This window comes from Zea mays, chromosome 1 (assembly GCF_902167145.1).
Source record: "Zea mays cultivar B73 chromosome 1, Zm-B73-REFERENCE-NAM-5.0, whole genome shotgun sequence".
NCBI classification, from domain to species: Eukaryota; Viridiplantae; Streptophyta; class Magnoliopsida; order Poales; family Poaceae; genus Zea; species Zea mays.
Window position 1 is genome coordinate 123,420,868 of NC_050096.1, and position 20,892 is coordinate 123,441,759.

The 20,892-nt window shown below is 44.5% G+C and overlaps 1 protein-coding gene across 4 annotated transcripts in view; it reads right to left on the bottom strand.

The window, feature by feature from the left end:
* LOC100279122 (uncharacterized) overlaps positions 1-20,892 on the bottom strand; it is an 83,825-nt gene that overhangs the window by 29,174 nt on the left and 33,759 nt on the right. For all 4 annotated transcript variants that reach the window (XM_023301906.2, XM_023301905.2, XM_023301903.2 and 1 more), the window contains exons 5-13: positions 20,059-20,183; positions 18,295-18,435; positions 18,049-18,206; positions 17,785-17,944; positions 17,606-17,704; positions 10,979-11,056; positions 10,232-10,291; positions 9,992-10,149; positions 9,185-9,386 (exon numbers count right to left, since the gene is read on the bottom strand). In XM_023301906.2, coding sequence (XP_023157674.1) covers positions 9,185-9,386; positions 9,992-10,149; positions 10,232-10,291; positions 10,979-11,056; positions 17,606-17,704; positions 17,785-17,944; positions 18,049-18,206; positions 18,295-18,435; positions 20,059-20,183 — 1,181 coding nt within the window. The remainder of the gene's footprint in view (positions 1-9,184; positions 9,387-9,991; positions 10,150-10,231; positions 10,292-10,978; positions 11,057-17,605; positions 17,705-17,784; positions 17,945-18,048; positions 18,207-18,294; positions 18,436-20,058; positions 20,184-20,892) is intronic.

Below are 20,892 nucleotides of genomic sequence, written 5' to 3' on the forward strand. Positions count from 1 at the left end.
TTCGAACTGTCCTTTTTCCACTCTGAATCTTAAGTTGAAAGCTGCTGCTAAAGGGCTGCATGAATGGAGTGCTAAAAAAGTTGGAAATATTTCGTCCACTTTGGCTCTGACCCGAGTGTTGTTGCATCACTTGGAAGTTGCCCAAGACTCTCGCCTGCTGTCTCCAGCTGAGTTGTGGTTTAAAGTAAATCTTAAGAAACATTCTCTGGCCCTTGCTTCCCTTCAAAGGACTATTGCTAGGTTGAGGTCCAGAATTGGGTGGCTGCGTGAGGGGGACGCCAACACTAAACTGTTTCATATGCATTCCAGATTTCGAAAGAAGAAAAATTTCATCACAAAATTGGTGTCCAATGGAGCAGTCCTCTCTAGTCATGATGACAAGGCCAATCTGATTGATGATTTTTATGGCAGGTTGCTGGGGCTCTGCAGTGATAGAGAGCATACTATATCCTTGGAAAACTTGGGGATTCCAAACTTTGATCTGTCAGCCTTGGATGCCCCATTCTCAGAAAAGGAAGTGTGGGATACAATCTGTCTTATTCCCTTAGATAAGGCCCCTGGTCCGGATGGTTTCACGGGGAGATTTTATAAGGTTTGCTGGGATATTATCAAGGTTGATGTTATGGCTGCGTTTTCGGCTGTTGGATGCAGAAGATTCATTAATTTTCATGTTCTAAACACTGCATATATCACCCTCATCCCAAAGTTTGAAGGGGCTGATCAAGTAAAAGATTTCAGACCTATAAGTTTAGTTCACAGCTTCGCAAAACTGCTCACTAAACTCCTTGCTAATCGTCTGGCGGGTAGATTACACACTATGGTGTCTCCTAATCAAAGTGCCTTTATTAAAGGTCGCTTCATTCAGGATAATTTTATGTTAGTGCAACAGACTACTCGCTTTCTCCATCAACATAAACTTTCTCGAATCCTCCTGAAGTTAGATATCTCAAAGGCTTTTGATTCAGTTGCTTGGCCTTTCCTCCTCAAAGTTCTGCAACATTTGGGCTTTGGTCAGATATTGAGGGACATTATTAGTGGTTTGTTATGGACCTCTTCATCCCAGGTGTTACTTAACGGACTGCCTGGACAGACTATTATTCACCGACGTGGTCTTAGACAAGGCGATCCTTTGTCCCCTTTTCTGTTTATCTTGGTCATGGATATTTTGGTATTCTTACTTAACCGTGTTGAACAGGTTGGGCTGTTGCAGCCCCTTGCCCCACGGATTTTGCAGCACCGGATTTCGTTATACGCTGATGATGTGGTGATATTCCTTCGCCCGACTGCTTTGGATATCAATATTACTTTGGATATTCTTCACCTCTTTGGAGAGGCTTCCGGCTTATGTACTAATGTCTTGAAGAGCAGTGTATATCCTATTAGATGTGACGATCAAGACCTTGCTGTGCTTCATGACTTGCTACCTTGCGAGGTGGCTGATTTTCCTTGTCGGTACTTGGGTCTACCGCTAGCTATTAAAAAGGTCACTAGAGATCAGATTCAGCCCATCATTGATAAGATTGCAAATAAACTTGCTGGTTGGAAGGCTGATTTATTGACTAAATCTGGTCGCAAAATCCACGTCCAGTATGTTCTCACAGGGATGGTCATTTATCTTGCTATGGCTGTGGATCTTCCAGCTTGGGCGCTCAAAGCTATTGACAAGATTCGCCGTGGGTTTCTATGGAGAGGGCGGAAAGATGCAAGAGGTGGTCACTGTCAAGTGGCCTGGGGGACTGTTTGCAGGCCTATTGAGCTGGGTGGACTTGGTATTTCGAGCTTAAAAGAGCTTGCCTGGTCACTTAGAATGCGCTGGTTATGGTTGGCAAAAACTGATCCAACTCGCCCTTGGATTTCTATTTCTATCCATGTTCCTAAGAAAGTAAAAGATTTCTTCTCAATGGCTATGCAAACTGATATTGGTAATGGTGCTTCCACGCTTTTTTGGACAGATAGGTGGCTGTCGGGACATAGAATTGCAGATTTAACTCCACGGTTATTCAGAATTATTTCTAAGCAAAGGACTAATCGGAGAACAGTATCGGACGCTCTTTCCAATCACAGCTGGATTTCGGACATTCAGGGGGGCCTTTCAGTGGGTGTTATCAACGAGTATCTTCTCCTGTGGGATTTATTAGATTTGGTTCAGCTAAGACCTCATGTTGAAGACAAGCATTTCTTTCGCCTTGCTGCCAATGGAAAATATTCTTCCAAGGAAGCTTATAGGGGTTTCTTTATTGGGTCAATTGAGTTTGAGCCTTTTCATATAATTTGGAAGACTTGGGCTCCTCCGAAATCTAAGTTTTTCATGTGGTTGGTCGCTCATAAGAAGGTGTGGACAGCTGATAGGTTGCAAAAAAGAGGTATGGATCATCCGGAGAGATGTCCATTATGTGATCAGGATCAGGAAACCTTGAATCATATGCTGCTGGGCTGCGTTTTTGCTAGAGAATTTTGGTTCAAGCTGCTTCTTCTTGTAAATCTACAACACTTGGCCCATCAGTCCTGTGAAGGGGTTTTTATGGATTGGTGGCAAGACTTGAGCACCAAGATTCCTGGGGTTGCAAGAAATGGTCTTAATTCTCTTGTCATTCTTGGTGTTTGGACCCTTTGGAAACATCGCAATGGCTGCGTTTTTGACAATAAGAGTCCTAGTGTGGCTGCTGCTATTAGAAGCATTGGTTTGGAGATTGATCTTTGGGTTATGGCTGGTGCAAAGAAGTTGTCCTTGCTTACTGCCCCCATCCCAGGTCTACCTGTTAGCTAGATAGTTGTAGTGCTGTTTTGGTAGCAGTGTTTTTGTCATGGATGGTTTCATTTTTGCTTGTTTTTGGCCGCCATAGGGCGGCCTTATCTGTATCTTGGGGTCCTTCTTGGACCTTTTTTCCCCTTCTTAATATATTTTCGCGCAGCTCTCCTGCGCTTTCGAGAAAAAAGGACCTCCTTATGGAGGCCAAAAACAAGCATAAAGAAAACAATCCATGAAAAACAAAAAAATACAACTACCCTTAAACAATGGCACTGGGAGCAGCTAGAAAGGAGAGACCCCTAGCTCCTGCAACCTACCATTTCTCCCTTTCCTCATTAGTGGCATCTAAGAGCATACTGATACTGAGGGAGATCCCATCAAACACCACTCTGTCCCTGAGCTTCCAGATCATCCAAGCTCACTGAAATTCGCTCCTTTCCTTGCCATGTCTGACACAATCACTGAAATTCGCTTCCACCACAGCAAGAAGTTTGTGTCATCATGTAGAGGAGCAAGACTGTGAAGACCAAATTTCCTAAGGATGTTGTACCCGAGCAAGACTGGGATGTTTGTTTATACTGCTACGTCTATTGATTTCCCTAAGTGTGTAGACCCTTGAAGTTGGGTGGCTTGGGAATTTCCAGCTTTCCTGAGCTCTGTTGGGCCCTCAGGGTGAGATGGTTGTGGTTGAAAAGGATTGATCCTACCCGTCCTTGGGTTGATCTTCCTGTTCAGTTTCCAGGTTCCAACTAAAGCTAAAGCCTACTTCTCCTCTGTTCTTGTCACTGAGATTGGTGATGGCACTAACACCTTTTTTCTGGAGTGACAAGTGGATTAATGTCAAAAGTGTTTCTGATATTGCTCCGAGGCTGCTCTTAACTGTTCGAAAAAGAATTGCTTCTAAAGGGACTGTTCATGAGGCTTTGTCTAATAGAAGATGGGTTCCTGACATCAAAGGCGCCCTGACCTTGGGAGCTCTGGTTGATTATCTACATCTATGGAATGCATAGCATCTTTATCAAGACTAAACTTGAATTATGACTCAACCAGGAAAACTTAATTTACGCCAGTCTGAAATGGTTCGATTTAAAGAACCCTATACCATTTTTTTCTCGAATACGCAAGAGAGCTGTGCAACCCTATACCATTTTTTCCTCGAATACGCAGGAGAGCTGCGCACTAATATATTAAGAAGAGAGGGGGAAAGGGAAAAGATCCCTGGTACAGCAGCACTCACATACCCAACCTAGGATTACAAAGAGGACTGACTGTTCACTGGCTACAAAAAATGGAAACGACGACCTAGAGCTCTGTTATACAAACAGCTCTCCAACCTGGAGGAAGGACAGGGCTTTTGCTCCTGCTAAGGACCAATACAAAGCCTCCTCCCTTGCCACCCGTAGGGCGATAGCTAAACTAGGACTGCATCCATAAAAAACACACTTATTCCTATGCTTCCATACAACACAGGCACCTAAGATCACCAATGAGTTGAAACATTTTTTCATCTGATCAGAGGCATTCTAGAACTGCTGCTCCTCCACCAAGATTCAAAAGAGAGACCATCCTGCAGCGGACAGAACTCCTGTAAACCACCATCTTTGAGAAACTCAAACCAGAATTGCTTGGTGAAAACACAAGCACCAATAGATGATTAACCGTATACCATGAAACCCTAAAGAAATTAAAACAGTGAGTTTCTTAAAAAATGGTTGGATTCTAACCATAACAACCTGGTGACTCGGTAAGACAGTTCTCACCATTGCACCAGGCCTGCCCTTCTTAAAAAAGGGCAGACCCAGTGCTGGAGGCTCCCACATGAGTGGGTTGGTTCTGGGAAAGGGATAGATCGACGCAAACCTTCCCCTCGCAAGTGCAGATCTAAACCCGCGACCTAGTGAGTCAGTGAGACCGCTCTCACCGCTGCACCAGGCTAGCTCTTTTTTTGAGTATACAGATACGGTATGGATATTGAATGTCCGCATTCGGATACGGCTTATTCATTTAGCATATGAAGCCCTTCAGTCGGATGGTTTTGTCCTACAACAAGATATTCAGGATCATCACCACTGGAAGCTGGCATGATCTGGCACATGTACCAGCAAATCTTTGCCACCATAAAATTTGCCCCATGGTGGAGGATTCAGACAAGTTGGGCCCCTTAGAGCTACATTTTTTCATCTGGTTGGCCATTAACATCAGGTGTTGGATGGCGGATCACCTTGCAAAGGGTGGCCCACCTCACCCAATTGCCTGCCCCTTTTGTGATCAAGCCAAGGAGACAATCAATCACATTCTGCTTCCCTGTGTTTTCACTCGGCAAATTTGGTCTCTGGTCCTGCAGAGTTTGGTCCTGGCTGCTGTTGCACCTACTGCAGCGGTGTGGCACTTATCTACCTGGTGGGACACCAACAGGAGCTCTCCCAAAGAGTTCCACAAGGGTTTGAATTATATAATCATATCATGGCTTGGGAAGTTTGGAAGCATAAGAATTCCTGTGTTTTTATTAGATTCAAACTAACATGCATGGGCTCCTCCAAGCCGTTGAGTGTAGTGTTTGGCCGGGGCATCGATACTCGCTGGTGAAATCATTGATCACAGCATCTTAGGTTCTTGTAGTCCTTGGTCAAGTTTTCTATTTCTGTTTGTGAGATGTTTTTTGACTGTTACCTTCCTAGGGAATGTGGGTGTGAGTGGTTTTTTGTACTCAGGATGGGCTTCTCTGTTACAGCCCATTGTACTCTGTTCTCTATTTTAATGAAATGGGACGCGGCTCTCTTGCGTAATTCGAAAGAAAAAACTTTGTTATTTTATATTCTGGTTCCCTTATTTTACTATTATCATCTGTTGATCCCCCTTGTCAAGTAACATTAGAACACCTTTGTCATCTACTGGAGCACAACCTAGTCAATTGCTCAATTAAAGTGGAAAAATGTTGTTCTCTACCAAATAAAAAAACTGCTCGTTGTCATCAGCATCATTAGAGCCTCAAGTCCCGCATGTTCGGCCTGGAGGGTGGTGAGCTCCTCATCGGCAGCGACCACGACCACGAAGGCTGAGCGGTCATCACCGATGATCTCCTGCTCGACGAGCAAGACATCGATGTTTCGTGGCACGGGGACCTGGCGCCAGGCCAGGAACTTGAGCAGGGTGGAATCCAGGTGATAAATTCAGTTATTTTGCATCAATTTCTTACTGTAGCGGGGTTTAATCTCCAGTTTACATTGTTGAAAAAACAACTTTTGTGGTCTCTGACATGAGATTCCTCACGCTTAGGTTTACAAAATTTCTTGGTGTGTAGCAACTGGCCCAAGCGCTACGACCGCATCGCTGCCGCAAAGAGGTATATTTTTCTCCCCACTGGTTTGATCGGAACAGATTTTCGCTCCCTGTCTGGTACTTATGAGCTGACCAATCTGCTATTTGTTGATTTATTGTGTGTGCAGACCAGAAGAGGAGGAAGATCTCAAGGCCCATTTGCAATCAGGTCAATTAGTTAAGATGCTTAACGTGAGATGATCCATGGTTGTGCTTATCATCAGGTCAATTCATGGTTGACAGTCCAGATGAACCATGAATATCATATCATGGCTTGGGAAACACCATGAATTATATAATCATATCTGATGATATAGCTGACAGTCCAGATTATCTGGACTATCAGGTCAATTCATAGCTGATAGTCCAGATTCATAGCTGATAGTCCAGATTATATAATCATATCATGGCTTCGGAAACACCATGAATTATATAATCATATCATCAGGTCAATTCATAGCTGACAGTCCAGGTGATCCATGGTTGTGCTTACTTTGTATTTCCACAAGGAATACCAGTGGTGGAGCCATGAATTGGACTGCCAAATCTCTAGCCCAGCTTCTAGGCTAAAGATTTCCATCTAAGCTAACTTACCAAACTGTAGAAATAAGTCAGAATGAATCGAAGCATGTTTCAATTACCTCAGCGTGGGCCTTAACCCAATCTTGTCATGCCATATAGAAGGAAGAGGTGATATTGTATCAGCTCACATAATGTCAATTTGATGAGCATTTCACATCATTTTATCACTCAGTTTTTATCTGCTCTCTATGATTTCTAAATGTATAAGGTGTACTTCTCATTATTCTATCCATGTAATGCTGCAGACTACATTCTGCAGGCCATTTGTTGGACATCTGTACGAGCAATGTAGGCCTCTCTCATTTGGAATCTGGGAGTGGTTACCATTTTCCTGATGGGTATGGTTTAGCAAGGTTTTAAAGTCGTCCGACTAATCGCGATTAGTCAGCCTTATCGCTAGAGCAAGCTCGATCAGGGTCTTCGACTCGACTAGGGTGACTAGGAAGAGATTAGTCGTCCTAGTCACTGACTAATCGCGATTAGTCGTCCGACGAGGGTCATGACCAACTAATTTCGTCTGTTTTGGGCCAGTATCCGGTCTCTTTTATATGGGTCGGCCCACCATCTCTAAAGGTCTAAATACATTGTTCTGCCAAACCTAGAGTCCTAGATACGCAGCACTGTAGTCGCTGCCACCTGTGCGGTGTGCTCCCTGCTCAGCGCCACCGCCTTTGCTCCATTGCCCCCTTCTCCAGTGCCGCCGCCCTCCTCTCCCTTCGTCTTGTTGTGCGTCCGTTGCTCCATCGCGTGACTGCCCCCCTTCATCGTGTGGCTGCTGCAGAGGCCCTCTCCTCGAGCCTCCAGTGTGCGGCACCTTTGCTCCAGCCTCCAGCACGCGGCGGCCTTCTGCAGCCGCGGCCATTTTTATGACTTTTAGTGAAAGCATACTGCTACAGTTATATTGTTAATAGATCTGCAATTGTACTGTTTTAATGCTACCCTGCCTTTACGCTAAAATGGTATTTGCAATGTAGTGTCCTGTTGTCCTGCATTAATCTTATGACTTGCATTTGAATTTTGAACCTATGCTGCTGCTACATCTATATATATATATATATAAATACATATGGTTCTGTTATAGGTGGACGACTAGGAGTCGACTAGGCTCGACTAATCGAGCAAATCGACAACTTATCGCGATTAGTCACCTTATCGGTGCTCAGGCGACTAGAGTCGACTTGTCGACTTTAAAACCTTGCTTTTTAGTATCCAACCATGTTATTAAAGTTCATTTGGGTATGCATTACTAACAGTTGGCACTTGAGCTCATTTTGACTTCTACTATTTTATTAATTAGATTCCAGTTGCTGATCACATTCCTTTTATGTTTTGTCATTCATTATAGAGCTTTTGTCGAGCATAAAGGGGTAATCCGACCAGATCAAATACAGGATAAGAATCATAGTAGAGAAAGAGAAGCCAGAAAGCTAATCACAGAAGGAGCCAAGGTAGACAAAGAACCTGCATATTTGAATAACAGACCATCCATTCTGTTGTCTTAAATGTTCACCCTTGATGCAGGTCTTAGCTTCTGTTTTTCCTTATGAGGAGGCAGCTAAATTATGTGGAGGCTCTCTACCTAGCTACACTTCAAAGGTTAGTTCTGCCTAGCTAAATTATGTGCAGAACTTAGCTTCTGTTTTTCCTTTTGGCACGATTCTTCATGTGCATTCACTCCATTTCGATTAGAATTATTGTCTTTTAGATTTGTCGTATTGTTAGCATGGGCACCTTACTAGTCGGTTGTACCATTGTAGTCTATTGACTAGTCCGACTAATTGCGATTAGTCAGACGACTTGAAAACACTGTTTTTATAATAATCAGTTATAGTGGATTAATGTGTGTCTCTATTGTAATGGGCTAATGCTCAGCCCATTTACTCTTGATATATATACAAAAGCCTACCTAATTGGGGTCAGGATTTCCAATCTAATTGGTATCAAGCCACCTTCCTCACTCCCTCTTCCTCCCCTAACTAGGGGCCGACCATGGAGGCCACCTCCTGCCAACCCTCCCTCCCTTCCCCCTCTCCACCCTCCCGCTCGTGGGCCGTCGTCATTATTACGTTGCATGCACCAACCAGTTCAACCCAAAATCTTAAGCTGGTAGAAAGGGGTAAACAATTCACTTATATTATATTCTAACACTCCCCCTCACGTCGAGCCTCTCTTGGGTCTCAGACATAGAATAGGAGCGAACAACAATTATTTTTATTTTAATTGTGCTAACCAGGATTCGAACTCATGATCTCTGGCTCTGATACCAGATTAAGTTGTATGAAACAACCAGTTCAACTCAAAAGCTTAAGTTGATAGGAAGGGGTGGGCAATTCACTTATATTATATTCTAACAGTCATCGCACCCAAACCCGGCTCCCTCCCGCCCACACTCGCCCCGCCCTCTCGCAACGCGGCTAATCACAAAATCAAACGAAGGTTGTAAAGATGCAACACATGAAACTGAGTCTAGAAACAAATGAGGAACAGTGGAAATATGCAAGCATATAGTATGGTAGTACAAAGAAGATAGTCTACCTCCCAGCGAACTAATGTGGTATCCTCTTGAAGAACTTTCAAAATGTAGCCATGGGTTCCTTGTGGAATTGTAATGCCTTCAATACTAGGAATGCTGACTGGATGATGACTTTCAATTTGATGGCCATAACCAACACCATCAGCAACACAAGGGATGGTATAGATTGTTGTAACTCCATTCATCCTCTCAAGATAATTATATCTGTGACAAGCCCCAAAAATATTGAAATACATTACTATATCACGCGGCAAAGAATATCATGATCTTTTTTGTATTGCTTTTAAACAAAAATTTACACAACCACATCAGCACCTCTTGAATACCAAAAACAGTTAATTATATTTTGCTAAGATAAAATTCTTGGTAAGAGAATGAAATCATTGGTAAGGATCATTTTGCATGTTGCAATTTGGAAACCAAGATGGCCTGTATACTGCTGCCTAAGTACTAATAATATCAATAATTCTGAATGTTTTTTATATTTCATCCACCGATAAAGAAATTACAAATTCATGCTCATCATCACTATTCCAAAAACTGGAGACCAGAGAAAAAATAAAATAACAGTACTCGCTCAAAAGCAATTTATGAATTTGAAATGAGATAATAAATGTTCTCTTGTCAAATATACCAAATTCATCATCCATATTTAAGTTATGTTTGTCTGAGTAAACCATATCACAGTAATAGCATAGAAGAAATCAACGCAGCACAAGATGGGAAGCACACAAATTTTCTATTGGGGAAGGAACATCAATCCCGACACAGTAGTGCCAAAAATAAAGAAAGAAAAAAGGAAAACATACACACAATTAGCAGGCCAGGTCCCATGGCAAACTGCTGATAAGAAACGTATCAGTTCAGATATCTGAAAAGGATACTCCTCCTCCAGCATATGAAGAACAGATCTGATAGGACCATCAACAAAGCTATCTTTATCCCAAAATTGCATACAGAGAGATTCCTGGACAATTAAAATATCATTATTCTGTAGTCTTCATGCATAAATTATTCCACATCAATAATCACAATAATCATATTAATACCTCTCCATCATAAACTTCACATAAAATACTCGAAATCATGTCAAAGGAACTGTGTTCTTTCTGCACAGAAAATAATTCAACTAACCAGTTAAGCTCATAGTTGTTAAAGCAGTAAGGCGAGTGACCCCCTTTTTAACTTTTAAGCAATAAAGCGTAAGGCGAGGCGACGCCTTAAATATATTTAAAAATAGGAAAAATATTGATATTTGAGAAAGTATTTAGCACAATAATAATAATAAAGAGAAAAGGATAAAGATAAGGAAAAGACTAGCCCAATCAGCCCAAACCAGCCCAACTAGCCCATTTCTTCACTCTCCCCCTCTCCCTCTATCTCCCAGTCCCAGCCGACTCCCTCCCGCTCCCAGCCGCCTCTCTCACCCCTCTCTCCCTCTCTCACCGCTCTCTCCCTCTGTGCTCACTTCTCCCTCTCTCACCGCTCTCTCCCTCTGTGCTCACTTCTCCCTCTCTCCTCTACTGGCCCTGCCACGTCGCGCCGCTGGAGCCCGCCGCGCACGCCCGCGCCGCTGGGAGACGCCGTGCGTGCCCACGCCGCCACGCTGCCAGCCTCCGGTAACCTCTCGTCCACACGCCTTAGGTCCGCGAATAAGGCGAGAAGGACGCCTTACGTCGCCGGCGCGCCTTACCGCCTAGGCGACGCCTTAACAACTATGGTTAAGCTCCTTAGTATTACCTTCACCAAGAGTTAATTTAAACATGACTGTAACTAACCAATAGATTTGCATTTACCTGATAAGATACCTCATATGAAGCGATGAATGCTGAAATGAATGTCCGCAATATACCCCGATAACCAGAAACAGGACCCTGAAATTAAGCTTTGACTTAATTAAATGGTCTGCTACAGACTTAATTAAATGATCTGCTACTTAATAAATAGATCTGCAATGTATTTCATAGAATCAACATAGACTTCATAATGGGTGCATAAAACATCTACAACATACTTTTCCATTCTGGAACAGAAGCGAAAAAATGTGTTAACAGCTCAACATGAATTGTCAAATCAATCCATTTTCATGGTGCAAGCTACCAGTCTTGACATCCCTTGAATTGAGTAGAAATGGCACGTAGGACATTTCTTAGTTGTCCAGAATTAAAATGGTCTATTATCCACAACAATCCAAATATATTATGGGCCAGTTTGGCAGAGCTCCCAACCCACTCCCACCTGCTCCCCACTGCAACCAGTGCCGTGTCCTGGAGCTCTCTCAACAGCTCCCACTCCCAACCCAGAAAAGGAAGAGGGCAAGCTGTAGTGGTGCGACTTGTGAGGAGGACGATTACAGCGGGCACAGTCTCAGCAAGCTTGGCAGCATCAGTCCTGGTGACAACAGGTCAGGTCTCAGCAAGCTCGGCAATGAAGAGAAGCTGCCCAGCGGAGAATGGTGCAGTGAAGGCCAGGGAGGATGTGGCGAAGCACAGAAGGGTGCGGTGAAGACCCATAAAGGATGCACCAAAACAAAGAGGGGGCACGGAGGCGGGAAGGAAGAGATGGCCAACAAGGAAGGCAGAGCGTGGTGAGGCGGAACAGTGGAAAGCGGAAACCCCCGCTCCATCCCACAGTGCAAAAGAGAAGCGGGGAGAGCACTTATCGGGCGGAGCTCGCGGAGCGGGGTTATTTGGCAGCGCTCCGTTGATTCTCATGGGGAGCGGAGCGGAGGGAGCGCTGCCAAAACGGGCACTAACAAAAGATACAGTGCATCCCTCCCAACACATTAAAAATTTCTCCATTAAAGCATCAATCAAATGAAAACTTCAAGTGGATTGGACTTGAGATGTAACTTCCTTAAGAAAATTTAATCAAATTATTTAATTGTTTGGTGCTTCCCAAGAGGTGGAGAGTGAAATTTGCAGTGGGCAGTGTCACAACCATCTGTCAAGATGGCACCTGCCTGGGCTTTTTCTCGATCATGCAGGAGAGCTGCTATATAGAAGAGGGGGAAGTGTCCCAAGTACACACCCCACACCAATGTAAATGATTGATTCACACATAGAAGAGGGGCGGAGCGATTCTTAAGCTAGATTCACGCATTTTTCTGTAAATTATTGACATATAAGCAACCTGGATACCAGGAGATGAGGATGTCAAAAAGAGATTCTTTTCACCCCAGCCATGACCCAAAGTTGTGCCTCCTCTTTCGAAGTAGCAAGGTGTTTGCCATGCTTGCTGCGACGCTGTTGAAAACACAGCAATGTGTATGCTACCAAAGAGTTCAAGCCCAAGAATAATGAGAGAATTGATCCTTGTTGTAGCTGGCCGTTGGCTGCTTCATTGGTTCTGTACCACAGATCCTCGAATGGTGCATCTTGCACAAAAGGCCATAATGCTTGCAGGCCATATCGTTGCAGGAGATAACGGGCATGTTTGTTTCAGCTTTGCCAGAAGCTGCTGCGGACTACCAAACACCCAACTTTTCAGCTCGTTTTTGTCAGAATCGCTTTATTGAAAACCGTCCAAAATTAACGTGAACACAGAATCGATCGAGTCGTCATGATTGTAGAAATCAGTCACTTTCAGATTCTCTCCACAGCTAGATTCTCAGAAAAGCTCCTCAGAAAAAAGCCGAAACAAACAGACGAATTGTCTAGGAAACAAGCAGCTAGTGAGTAGGTGACCAATTGCCTCCCCAGCTTGGTCACAGTGACGACACTAGATGTGGCAATCCACGTTTTGCAAGACAATATGTGGTCCAGCAGCGCTTGTGCACCACAATCTACATAAAGAGGAACTTGTTTGAATTTTTTAATAATTATTTTGATCAGTGCTGGCTATATAGAATATAGAGGGATCCTCATATTTTAGCTTTCCAAAAAGTATTTATTTGTATTTTTTGGAGCTATCCACTGCAGATTTTGAAAATTCGAAATTCCAGTTCTTCTCTCACTGACTGGTGGGCCCACATGTCAGTCTCTCGGTCGCACCCCTGGGAAATTCAAGCGCCCCCGCACGCTTCTTTTCTCTTGCTGCCGAGTGGGCCCCGCGCATCAGTCTCTTCACCCTCCTTGTCAGCGCCGCACACAAGGGGCAGCCCTCGTCGCCGATTGGGCCTCATTGGTCGTGCGAACAGCCTTGTCGGTCCATGCCCCGCCTATTTAAGGCCGCAGCCGCCATGTCCGAACCCTAGCTCATCTCCTCCCTCGCTCAGCCATCGTCGAGCTCTATCTCGCCGACCGTCGTCGTCGTTTGTTCCTCCGTCCGGATGGGAGCTCAAAGAGCTTCCCCTCGTCCCTGTCTTCGTCTCTGAGCCACTGCCGAGCTTCCCCAAACGTCCAGAGGTCGTTGCCCACGTGGAGCTTCACCGTCGCCCCTACTTCATCGTCGGCGAACCCCCGCCACTGCTTCCCGTTGTCATGGTAAGCATCGGTGAGCTTTTTTGTGTGTATGTGTGCTTCCCCACCCTTATCCCCCTCTGCTCTGCCATAACACTCGCCTAGTCAGCAGCGCGTTGCGCGGTGAACGCGTCAAGCGCACTCTGGCCGCGACACCGTCGCGCCCACGAACTGGGTTGCGCCCGCAAGTACACCCACCACCACCAATGGACCGCCTTTTCCTCGACACCGGCTGTCAGGTGCTACGCGCGAGTGAGAAAAGGTTTAACCGGTGAAAAATCCAAGAAAGGTTATTTTCCAATTTCCAGAAAATGTGAAAATGTTTGAAATGCAACATCTTGAGTTTGCTTAATCCAAAAATCATGAAATTTATTCAGTGGCTTACTGTGATGTTTACTTTCTGTTTAAAAATAAATTTGGCATATGTTACTATGTAAAAATTATTTCTATTTATTTATCTAGTGTTTGCCTTATTTAATGTATAGAATAAAATGAGTGGCAATTTGGTTGTCTTTCTTGTAACTGAGAATACCTAGTCTGAATTTTTGGAACACAGAAAATATTTTGTGTACTGTTGGAGCATTTATTTGTATTATATTGCTTAAGAAATGTTTTGATGCGTAGAAAATAATTGGTGCATGCTAAAAATACAAACTCAATTTTGTTTGTCAAGTCATTTAATGCAAAGTCATTTAAAAATAACTTTTTTGTAATTTGTTAAGTAAAAAGTCCATGTTACGAGTTACTTCCTTTCTAAGTAATTAAAAATAAGAAGAATTGGAGAATAGCTATACTTAGCAACAAGCTAGATAATCTATTTCATGAAAATAGCCCCCTTGCTGTGTGAACACAACCTTGTTATATTCGAACTTATGTGATTATGTTTGGATGATGTTGCCCCTTGAAGCTGGAAATGTGTGATGAGAATTGTATTCGTCATTAGCATAGGTGTACCCTTTTCATGTGATGTTTGATGTGGTGTTTATTTGCAAGTTCTTGCATCATTCATGACCATATCATTCCCATGAGCACTTGCACACATGCTTTAATTCTAACGCATGCATTCATTAATTAAAGAGTGAAAATCCAGAGACCGAGCCCAAGGAGCCTGAGCCTGAAGCTAGTGTGTTAAAGGAACCAACTGAAGCACTAGGCAAGCAGCTAAGCATGTTTCAATTACCTAAATTTTAAGTTAAATGTGATATGGTGTATATTTATGGGTTGCAAATGGTATAAGTTATGATTACTTATTATGGTACCTATGCTAATGTATTACCTTCCTTGTCACTTGATTAGTTGGGTTAATTACTCTAAAATTTTGATAATGGCTTAGAATGCTTAGAGTAAGCTAGTATCTCATGGTATGGGATGGGAATTCTTTTAGGGTTATCAATCATGTTCCAAAAAAGTCTTTTTATGTTAAGTGATGAACTTAAAATGTTCTTAATTATGATGCGAGGCTTGAGCGGGTTGTAGGGTCACGAAAATGGAGTCGCGTGGACATAGACCGCTTGAGTTGATTAAGGTCTTGCCTGTTGTTGACGTTGGTTTGAGCAACTTTTTCGTGCTACCACATATCCTCTTGTGGGGAGGATGAGCTAACTACCTTAGTTGCTCCGTTCTTGCGGACACAATCCTGGACATGTGGTCCCATTGTGGAGACCCAGGCAAAGAACTGGGTGAGGGTGGTGAACGTGTCGGACTTCAGACGAAGAGGGAAAGTCCAAAGAAAATGGGAGTAGTCATCTAGAATGACCAGGTAGTATTTGTATCCAGAGAGGCTAAGGACAGGAGAAGTCCAAAGATCACAATGGACAAGATCAAAGGCCTGAACAACCCTGGACGTGGAAGTGGAAAAAGGAAGACAAGAGTGACGGCCGAGCTGACAAGCATGACAGAGGCGCGTAGAGGAGCCCTGGGTATAGGAGATGTCTGGGCGACTGGAAAGCTGGACATAACGTCAAGTCCAGGGTGCCCGAGGCGACAATGCCAAACGACGGAGGTTGTGGTAGTAGCAAGAGCATAGGATGAGGCTACGCTGGTGGGGGGAGTGGAGGTCAAGTCAAGAGAGTAGAGGGGGTCGGAGCTGTCACAGCGAGCGAGCACAGCACGCGTGGGGAGGTGGTGTATGGTGAGCCCCCAGGCATCGAACTCCATATAACAGTGGTTGTCACTAGTGAAGCGACGAACCGAGAGAAGGGGGTGAGTCAGAGTGTCAGACCGGAAGCAACAAGGACATCGTTGAGGGGAAACGGTCCTGGAAGAACCGATGCACCTACTGAGGTGACCAAGAGGGCGGAGCCATTGCCGACAACGATAGAGGGAGGATGGGAGGGGTGTGGAGGATGGGAGTAAGATAACGAGCTAGCGGTAGGAGTAGTGTGGAAGGAGGCACAGAATCGACCACACAATCAGTGGTGGGAGAGGGAGGTGGTGGCGAAGGTATGGTGTGCGCGAAGAGGGCTAGAGGAGGTGCCCCGACATAGGCACCAGGAGGGGAGGGAGACAACAAGGGTTCGATCGCTAGGGAAGCAATCACAGCGCGTGGGAATACAAGCGGTCCAGGCACGTGACGGCCTGTCTGAGGGTGGAGCTCGACGCAGTCCCGGAGAATAGGGTTCCAGGCCGGATAGAAGGACATGAAAGTGCCCCAGACAAGCTGGTCGTCGTAAAGGAAGACATGCATAGTGATCCCAGCAGAACAAGGCAAAGCCAGGAAGTAAGGGGTGCTAGCAGCCAGTGCGAAGGCGGGGCCGGAGACGCCAGGGCCACGGGAGAAGTGAAAGGCATGGGTGCTGCAGTCTGAGTAGGGGCAAGGACGGATGGGGGTAGGTCGTACGTGGTGTTGTCGTAGGAGTACGGGATGGGTACCGCCATAGAGGGAACGACGTCGCACTTAGGAGCAGGGGCGAGCAGCAGCTGCATGGAACAAGACCAGCGACGGAGGCGAGCAGCAGCTGCATGGAACGGGATCGACGATGGAGGCGAGCGACGATGGCTTCCGAGCGATGGTGAAGGTAGGCGTCAAGCAGCAGACGCGCTGCACAGAACGTGCGGACGCAGGCACGAACAGCAAGACGACGGCAACGGTCGCAATCGCAGCAAGACGCAGCGGTGAGCAGGGACCTCCGGCGAAGGTCGATGTGAGTAGCAGGCGCACTGAGCGGGCGTAGTGTGCTCGGAACTGTGGCGTGGAGCGGCGCGGCGCGACGCTGGGCGAACAGTGGCACGCGTGACGCGGCCAGGGGCGGGTGGGGATTCGTAGCGGAGGAGGGCACTGGCGGCGCGCTCAGAGAAGATGTGGCGCAGGCGTCCTGTGACAAGGCGGTGCAGGTCAGCGCGCGACGTGGTCGGGATGGAGGCGGGATCCTGGGTGTGGATCCGGACTAGGAGCACGCCGAGCGGAGGAGGGGTGTGGCCTCGTCAGGAGAGGCGCGTGGCCTCGTCAGGAGACGACGGGCGTGTGGGCCCGAGCTTGCGGCAGCGCGAGCAGGGACGCCAGGTGACGGCCAAGCTAGAGGCAAGGTAAGACGTCGTCGGCTGTGGGGATGGGGAGCGCGGCTGGCGGCCAAGCAGAGGGCGCCCGGCGCCTAGGGTGGTGGGAGGCCACGGCCGACAGCCAATTAGAGTAGCGGCTAGGCGTCCAGCGGCTGGGGTTGATGGTGGGAGGGGAAAAAACTAAACCTAGCTCTGGTACCAAGTTAGAATGGGAAACCCTAACCCTATAATAGGGTTGGGTGTTGTATTAATAGACTTGGGATAGTTGGGTCAGGCCCATTACAAGGGAGCGAGAGGGTAATTACACAGGGAAAACCCCAAACCTAACGGGTATTCTAACAGTAGAGACCTTGAGTCATTGACTTAACTCACTAACAAAATACTAACAGCAGCATGGATTACACTAACAGCAGGGATTATTACTAACGCTAAACAAGAATCGATAACATTACAGAAATATAGTACTCAATAAGACTACTCAGAGTTGTAACAATGATCAGCAATAAGCAATTGGATAACACTTACATCTGACTCCCTGAAGATGCTTGAACAAAGAACTCCTAGTAAATAATTGAATGGCGCAAACTCAAAGGCCCGTCGGGCATAGGATGTATGATCAATTTCCTGGGACCATTAAGGGTAATAAGAGGTATCGTACTTGTCTAATAACATCATAAAAGTGTAGTGCAGAATATCATCATTACCAAGTTGGTGTTACTTTCTGGAAGAGACAGAACTAGGCAAAGGAAAACTGCCCAAGCCAGTATAAGTGGTCCTGATTCTACCAATGAAAATTCAGGCAATTTTGATATTTCAACATCCATCTCCAGAATATCACCGACAGAAAATGCAGAACACCCTCCACTGGGACAAAAACAAAATATCAGATTAAAATGAAAGGCTATGGATATGTCATGTACTCCAGTGCAGAAACATGCCACTGGATTAAATCAGAAAGTAGATGAGACCTCAGAGGAACTTCATCATGAATCATCCGGAGGAGATTCTCAAAGTCCAAAGTTTCAATAAGGATGAGAAGTAGCTGAGCTTTAGCATAATGAAATGAATTCTTTGCCTCAACAGATGCAACAAATTTCCCGACACCATAAGAACCACATAGAATGTCCTAAAAGAACAACACTCGCAAAATCATTTTTTATATCAAGTGAAAAGAAGTAGAAATTTAATTTCAAGTCCAAGAAAAAAACACTAACCTTAAAAATTGAACACAAAGTTATCCACTGTCTACCATTACATCTTGAGAAGTTATCATAAAAAGTAAGAAACAATATGTCAAGAATCAAGTTAACTTCAATCAAAGTTTCTTCCAGACTAGAAATTGTAAATTCCGCTTCCTGCAAAATAATGTCACACCATGTAAGTTCTAACACCAGAGAAATTTGCCAGAAAATATAAGAAGGATGCCAAGGGGGAAAATGCAATTGCTTGTAGTACATCATGCCCTTGCAGGAAGGTTTGATGCTTATAAAGTTTAACAAGGACATTATGGCCTTATGACCACAAAACAGCCTTCAAAACTGGAAGGTGCACTGCAAATCTACAAGCAAAATGTGAATTAGAATAGATAGGTCCACCACATAAGTTCAAATGCTTAGCTGAGTGCAAAACCATGCAAAAATATGTCAGTACGCCCTTGCTAAGTTAATATAACTGTTAATTTCTATTTCTAATAGAGGCATGCAGCTCTCCTGCGTGTTTAATAAAATATAAATGCTAGTTGGGAAAAAAGTCAATCTAAGTGGATAGATATATTGCAATGGCACAAAGGGCAAACACAGAATAGAAACGATACCAAAACCACCCATCATTGCAGCACCTCAAGTACCCCTAATAACACCAACATATAAGAGACACTTGAAGTTGAATCCTTCTTAGCTCCTCAAAAAGTCACCAGAGTGTACAGGGACTGAACAGCCCCAAATTCTAGATGCCAACTTTTCAAACATTTTCTAGCCCAATCTAGCCAGATTGACGTTAGGTAATGTTAGGCTTAAACCAGGCACCCATGGTTTTCAAGGCATCGCCGAGGTGTCCAGGCGATAAAAATCCTATGCATCCTCGTCGCCACGAACAAAATCCAGCAAAACAACAGAGGAGGGGAGGGAGAACAAAGAGGAAGAACTAGAAGTGGACTAGCAGAATTCAGTGAAAGCCAAGCTCCTATCTCTGTCCCCATCCCCATCGGCTCCCATGGCCATGGCAGCTCTACTCACCAGCCAACTGCAGCATCAGGGAGAGGGGCAACAACAGCCCAGCAGCTTTTGATCTGCATAGAGTGGAGAGGGAGCTGGAAGGGAACGTTTTGCCAGCCTGGGAGGAAGGTGAAGGGAGAGGAAGAGGCAGGGAGGACAGAAGGAGAGGCGCCACAGCAGCAGCAACAGATGTGAGCATGAGGGGGGAGAGAGAGATAGAGGCGCCACTGTATAAATATATTTAACTAGAATCATATTTGAAAATGAGCACTGTAATTGTACCATAGCTATAATCCATTAGAAAACAATGGTCAAAATCAAACCTTCAACATCTAGTCAACACAAAATGTGTCCTCTATCCTTGAACGGACAACTACATTCAAACAAATCCAGGAAGAATCAAGAGCAAAGCAACAATCAATACAAAATCACTTGCTCCAAGCCACAAATAAGTGGCATTTCACTTTCAGAAATCAGCACTGTCTCCAGAACAAAACTTCGACTACAATTCTTGTTGTAATATATCAAAAATATATACCAAAAGTATAATCCTGTGAAATTATTTGAACACAAATCTAATTGTATAATTTTCAACATATGTTAGCTATCAGTATTGCCAGTAAATAGATTTGAGAGTACAGAATGCTAAGCATGGTAAATAAGGAGTAACTAGGAACTTGAGGCTTATAAGGTGCAAAAGAAAAATGCATGCAATGTTACTTGCTGAGTTGCTGCACCAAATTAGTACTAGTTTCATAAACCAACCGCTTTTACAGAAGATGCAGTTGAAAAAGAATCTTCAATGATAGATATCAGTTTTCTGTCTATCTCTTCACTAATCAATAATGAAGCCTCATCTCGAATGGGATCAGTTGAATCAGACACGTCACCTGTGTGTGTCGGCAACAAAAGCATGAGATATACAGTCTAACACAGAAAGTTAGCAAATAATATGTTTTGTTTGCAAAAAATATGCATATATTAACGATCCATAATTGTCTCTTTTTTCTTCAGAATTATTTTTAAATGGTTAACGACAAACTTTAGACAGTAAAGACACCAAAAATATGCCAGACAGATTGAAATAATTCAGCAATATCCTTAGAGGTGAAGGAAGACAAATAAGTATTGGGTTATTTAGTTGTATGCCACAAGTGACAGGTTTAAAGATATGCCACCACAAAGTTTCTTATTTGGGGCATGACACTCTAAAGTGTTGAGTCTTGGAAATATGGTAATCCTTCATCATCCATAAATGTTTCCTGAGCCATATCCCTGCCCAGGACTCAAGTACGATAACATCAAAGGAGCTGACTCGCTGAGATAGCCCTCATGGAAACTGCCTAATCAAGAATCGATCATAATCCTATTTTATGAAAACAATGTAAACAATCTAAGTAAATTCTTTGGCATTTCGTTCCTAATTGTCGTGTGGCGGTCACAACGTCTATGGTGACACCGGTCATTACATCTCTTCCCACCTCTACGAACAGCTTGTCACAAGCTGGATGTCGGGGGTAGAGATCCTTGACCTTGAACTGCTAAAGCAGCTCCCAAGTGGTGTCGTCACTAGGTAGGCCACGCCACTGAACGAGAACA